The sequence below is a fragment of the Charadrius vociferus genome, unplaced genomic scaffold, assembly GCF_000708025.1.
Source record: "Charadrius vociferus isolate BGI_N301 unplaced genomic scaffold, ASM70802v2 scaffold287, whole genome shotgun sequence".
In the NCBI taxonomy this organism is placed as follows: domain Eukaryota; kingdom Metazoa; phylum Chordata; class Aves; order Charadriiformes; family Charadriidae; genus Charadrius; species Charadrius vociferus.
Window position 1 is genome coordinate 3,074,131 of NW_009649568.1, and position 6,000 is coordinate 3,080,130.

The following is a 6,000-nucleotide window of genomic DNA, read 5'->3' on the forward strand; positions in this document are numbered from 1 at the left end:
GTGATAATCTTGGGCCAATCATGTTCCCTCACACATGTCGTTATTTGCCTTTGTCTAAACATTTACATCAAAGGGTACTTTTTCTGATGTATACAGTGACAGCGAGTCCCCAGTTTCCTGGAGTATACAAATTTCTAACTGCAGCTTTTCTAGTTTCAGCTACCCAGAACAGTGTTTCAATCCCTTGTATTCACCATCTCTTTTTAATATTATACTTGCATTCATCTTTCCTGTGCTGACAGCTAGTCAGCAGCTACAAGGTTTTTCCTTTTGTACACAAATTTCACTTTTATGTCTGGAAATCCTTTAAGGCTTTTCTCCTGTTCCCTTTTCTTGTGGTAACATTTCTACCCAATCTCTGCTGTCAGTCCATGTGGACTTTATTCTACCAAATAATCCACAGCCACCATCTGTTGTGTAATAGCCCAGGGAGATAGTATGTCATAAATATTTACCAAAAAATGAAAACTTTGGAAGTTCTCTTTACTAAATCTTTGTGTCTTACAGATCGATTGGAAGGTGACAGATCAGAAGGATCTGGTCAGGAGAATGAAAATGAAGATGAAGAGTAATCGGCAGTTGTGTGCAAGCACCTAGACATTAATGGAATTTGTATAAGACATTAATTATATTTTTCCTTACAGAGCTTTAGTGCAATTCTAAGGTATTGCTTTTGGATAACCTAACCTTTTGTTTTTGAATGACTGTGTGCATGACTTTGGGAGAGTATGCAAGTTAAAATAAGCAAAAATGTTTTTAAAACGTTTTGCCATGTATGAGGGGTGCTAGAAGATGCAAAGTGCAATATTTTCCTTAACCTGCACATGTGGGAGCTTGGATCAATGTTTTAAAGTAACTTTCATTATAGTAAAAACGTTGGTTCAAATAAATTTCTATACTTGCTGTTTGCATGTTTGTTGCTTTCTAATTAAAAGATTTGGTTGTTTTAAGTAGTTTTGTGTTTTTTCTTTGTGCAACCATTGATTTATCACCTCGTAACTATGATCCCATTACTGCCTTCATTTGCATTCTTTCTTACAACGTTTGTGAAGTGACAAATACAATTATTTCTTACAGTGAGCACTGGGATCTCTGTGACTTTGAGACCCCCATGCCTCTTGGTTCTTGCATTTCCATGGGCAATACCCACAGATAGAGATGCAAAACTCTCTATCCATCAGTCTTACCACAGTGCCTCTTCACATTCTCCATGCTGGAATCTGCAGTGCTGGTGAAATAGTTGTGTTTCACTAACAGATCCACGAGTATGTGTTCTTTGCAACAACAGCAGATACATCTGCATTTCAATTTGATTTGGAATAGAGAAAATGTAGTGCAAAGCAACATGAATTTGAAAATTCCAGTCCATTACCTCCTAGGAGTAATTGTTTGGGAAGGAGGGCAGTTCAGTCTGTGTAACAAGCTCTGTTCCACACATTTTTGGATGGCAGTGGGGAAGAGGAAGTGAAGTAAGGAAAGTGGAGCAGGGTAAAGAGTGGCTTTGCTCAATGGCTGTTCTTGCCAAGGATGGCAGACACTGGGAGGCTCCATTGGAACTTACAAAACACTGGGAAGAGTTCTAAATCAGGTGAACAAGGGTACTGGACACTTCATTACGCTGTTATCATTAAAATACACATTCATCACACAATCTTCACAAACTTTGCTTTTATCAACAAAAAGAATTCCCCACACTAAATGAAAAAGAATGTTATCGCAACATTCTGATGTCCTGATTCACAGTGCAGGCAGGCTGCAAGGACTTGGGGAAGGGATATAAGTCACAGACATGGAGAGAGATGAGGAAACTAAAACTATTGGAGGAGATGAAGAAAGATTTGCGAGGGAAGAGAAATGGGAATTATACGGAACTCACCTGGCAGTAACAGTGAAGATACTTGAGCAAGGGAAGAATAATGTGAGGGGAGAAGAAATGTGTGAGGAGATGGATAGGGTGGTTGGTTGGTTTTGGTTGTTCGTTTGGGGTTTTTTTTAAAGGAGAAGATAGGAAATTACTGAGGACGAGCAAAGTATAGAAGCTTTGAAAGTGATCCAGTGAAGTGAATTTAGGAAAGGAGAAAACAACTGTGGAGGTGAGAAGGTTTTGGAGGCAGGGGGTGCTGAGAAGAATGGATATCTCAGAACACTGGAGCATTGTGGAAAATGGGAAACTTCACACCCAGAGGAGGTCAGCGCAACAGATAATAGAAGTCTGGTAAGCATTTGAGACCGTATTGACTGTGAGCAAGGGAGAGTGAAAGAAGTCAAGGCAAGTTGTTTGTTTGCTTTCTAAAGTATGGAGTGAAAGCAATGGCTGATATGGATATTTGTCTTCTCTGGTGACACAAGAAGGACTAAGTGGCCTTCTTGTTGGAGAAGGGAGAAAAACATTAGTTTTTCCTCATGACATAACATTTTGAGCATGCAAATCAGCAAGAAATGAAAGAATATTTTATGATTTTGTGGTACACCTATTTGGGGAGGTGGGAACACAGGGGTCTAGAGCTATTCAAACCTTGCTGCTCATAGCACTGCCCTGAATCATATTTTTACTATCACTTGTAAATTAGCCTTGAATTTTTGAAACCAAGCAGAGTACTCCTCTTATTAGAATTTAAAGAACTACACAGTGAATATTTATAGCGTACTTAGTGTATATATAAAGTAGGGTTGTCTACCTGTTAGCAGTAGGAGGAACAAAGCCATCCTTCTATTCTGTGTGACATCTTTTGCAATGGTGGACCTCTGCCACAGCTAGGGGCCCTGAGCAGTTCTTTGAATGAAATACAGTAACACAATGTTTGATGCAGTTGTTAGGTCCTCTGTAGATGATATTTGAGATGTATTTGCTTCCAAAAAGAATGACCATGCTGTTTCTACAGAAGCCTGAGTCTTTTTGTTTAGAAATTATTAACGTTTGCCTTTTGAAAACAAATTCTTTCTCAAGTAAGTGTATGGAGAGGATACCCTTTGTACTTACTAGAGAGGTTTATAAGTCATCACTGTGGATGTCTGTCTTTCTAAAAATAAAAAAGCTACTTCTGCCACTTCTGCTTTAGAGCAATACAATATAAAACAAAAGCAACAATCTTGTAATGTCTTCTTTTTTTCCCCGAATGCCTCAATAAGCGTGTTATTCCCAAGAGGTCTGTTAGTTATGAAAGGCTAAATATTAACTTTCATTCCAGATACTTAGCTGTGGGTTTACTGATTAAAAGGAGGGTTGAATCACGATAAGGGCAACAGTTTAATATTTGGAAGATTTTTCAAATGCCAGTGAAGCTTTTCAAGCCATTTTTTCAAAACTTCAGATATCCATAGTGTTTAGGTTGGGGTTTTTTCATAAACATTTAGGTAATGGGCTAAGTCTCAATTCCTAGAACCATGCAATACTAGGGGCTGTTGGCAGGAGCAGGAAGGATGCTGGTCATTCTAGAGTGTGTAGCAACAAAAGAAAATTTTAAAATGTTATTTGGATATGCGTGGAAGTTAATAAGTAATAAACCAACCCACAATCCAAACCCTCAAAATTTTAGAAGCCCCTGATTTCAGACTGGGGGCTTTGAGGTGGGTGATGCTGCAGGAGCTCCCTCTAGTGCCACCATTGGTGCCGCATTTGTACAAGTGTGTGTCCTGTGTGCAGAAATGAAAATCTGGGGATGTGTACTTTCCACTAATTTGATTACTGCCGTAGTGATATAATACTCGGGACCATCATCCTTCCTTTCTAGTAAGCCAATGAGAGAAAAAGACTAAAAAGCAACAAACCATAATACTCCTGTTAAGCATCAAATGATCAGCTGATTTTGCTGGCCACTAAAAGACATATCCAAACCCTTTAGTTTCCAGTTGCAATAATAACAGCCCAAATTTGGACAGGACAGTGAGTGAAAATATGGGGAGCACCTTATTTTCCAGCTTTATGGACTGAAGGTTGTACATACGCTCAAGCTGGTCCTCTCCTGTAGCAGCTTGCTGCCAATGCTTACATCCTAGGAAGAGCACTTCTCTACAGCAAGGGTTCAGATGTCATTGAAGTCACCTCTACAAAGGATGTTTCTTAAGACAGTTGCAAAGAGCAAAAGCAACTTCTTTGATGTGTTGCTACGATTCCTAGTAAATAATTTGGTGTCTTGAAGCTTGGGCAGATGGTTGCTGCAGGAAGCAATCTCTTGTTTAAATGTCGAACATGCTGAGCCTGTTCAAATCTATCTGCTCTCTGCTTAAGTTCCAGTTCTTCATGTCTTCCCCTGATGGAGGTAGGAGAAGGTTCATTAATGACATCCTGCATCACCTTTATTGTAAAATTTTCATACCTAAGTAGTAGATAAATGTTACAGTAGACTATTATGTACATTAAGCCTTTTCAGAACATCCCAAAGGATGATTTTGAGGAAGACATTCCAGAAGTGAACATTTAATACCAATTTCACTGTCCTTGCACCAGCAAAATAGCTATTGTTGAAGCATGTGTGTGCTTGTGTGTAAGAGATGGGAGAATGTGCTCAGCGACACTGCCTTGGAAAGCTGAGCGGTTGCATCTACGAAGTCATGTTTTTATGGAAAGATACCACTGAGCCAGGTTCAGTCTCTGAGGCTCAGGCCTATTGCAAAGGCTGTTCATTAACAATCCTTGGGGATCCTCCATACTGCAGTGTTTCATGGGCCAGACCTGACAGCACTGTTGAAAAATGAGGTGCCAATTCGCACCAGTTAGGTCAAAGCCCATGTTACTCCTGGTCCACAATCACGTTCCTACAAGAGGCCAACTCTTAAAGCCTCAGCTGAAGTACAGGAAATGACAGAGAAGGCATGCGTGAGGTCATCTGCCCTGTCTAGAGATTGATTTTGTCTTTGAAACGTAGGGTTAAAGACATTTTAAGCTATTTTAATTAATTATAACATGTCCAAATGCCTTTGTCCATGTAAGCATCCAGTTTGTCTTCCCAGTGACATTCTCTACTGTTGAGCGTAAGTTATTTTTTAGGGTAACAGAGATTTATTTTCCTTAGTTTTCAATTCTCCTTTTATTATTTGCAATTGCTTTGTTCTTTTGATAATAAGGTACCATCTACCTTCTCAGTGCCTTTTAAGAACTTTTTGTCAATGCTCCCTTGCAGATTAATTTCCCTTTTCTGGTGGAGCAAACTGAAGTCCAGAAAACAACTGCTGCTATTGAAAAAACACAACAAGGTGTTTTGATAGGAAAAATAGGCATATGCTACTCTTAAAGCAAGCTCCTTTTTTTCAGATTGTGACTCGCCGCATACTTCCCTTTTTTTGCAGAAGGAGGGCTGTACGCTAGTATAATCCATGAAATCTGACAGATTCACTATCCATGGCTACTAATTTAGGAAAATCTCACTTAAGTGAAAAACCCTCTAAATAGAGTTTGTTAATGGGCTTTGTTACTAATTGGAAAACAAATCCCCGGGGGATCTGCAGCTGTTCTCAAACAGCATTGCAGATCTTCTTCTTCCCCTCTGTGGTGTGACTCAGTGCTCAGACCCCGCTTCCAATATTTTCTCCTTCCTGACCTGCCCTCAGCCCATGGAATCTGGCTGCCTGTAGCTACTATTTTTAGTCCTGCTGAGCAGTGAAAGAAGGAGAGCCGGGAGGGAGGAAAACAGGGTTGTGGGGATCAGGAGCAAGGCTCTTCATTAGCTGGGCACTGCTTTTGCCCAGCCAGCGAGGCAAGCCAAAGGCAAGTCCCCAAAATCTTTCCAGCTCCTTTATCCCCACTAGCCTCAGAGCCCTCACCTGAGCTCCCTAATTCTTGTCTCCTAGCAAACCTGAGGACCCTTCCCCTACCCCAGCAACTTCTCAAACGTGGGTGGTGAAGCTTGTGCCAAAAAGATGAAGAGTTACTGTTGTGAATTTTTAACAGCAGTGGACAGTGCTGCAGCCCAGCCCTTCCCAGGTCGCTGCTGCTCTCAGGACAAATACAAGCGAACCTCCAATTCTGTAGCTGTGGGGGGAATTCACGTGTACACTTCAGGT

The 6,000-nt window shown here is 40.5% G+C and overlaps 1 protein-coding gene across 1 annotated transcript in view; it reads left to right on the top strand.

Moving 5' to 3' along the window:
* The window catches only part of DCAF6 (DDB1 and CUL4 associated factor 6), an 87,378-nt gene extending 86,425 nt beyond the window's left edge, over positions 1-953 (top strand). The window contains exon 22 of the mRNA XM_009890119.1: positions 508-953. Within this exon, the coding sequence (XP_009888421.1) occupies positions 508-572 (65 nt within the window). The 3' untranslated portion in view covers positions 573-953. The remainder of the gene's footprint in view (positions 1-507) is intronic.
* The last annotated feature ends 5,047 nt before the right edge of the window (positions 954-6,000 follow it).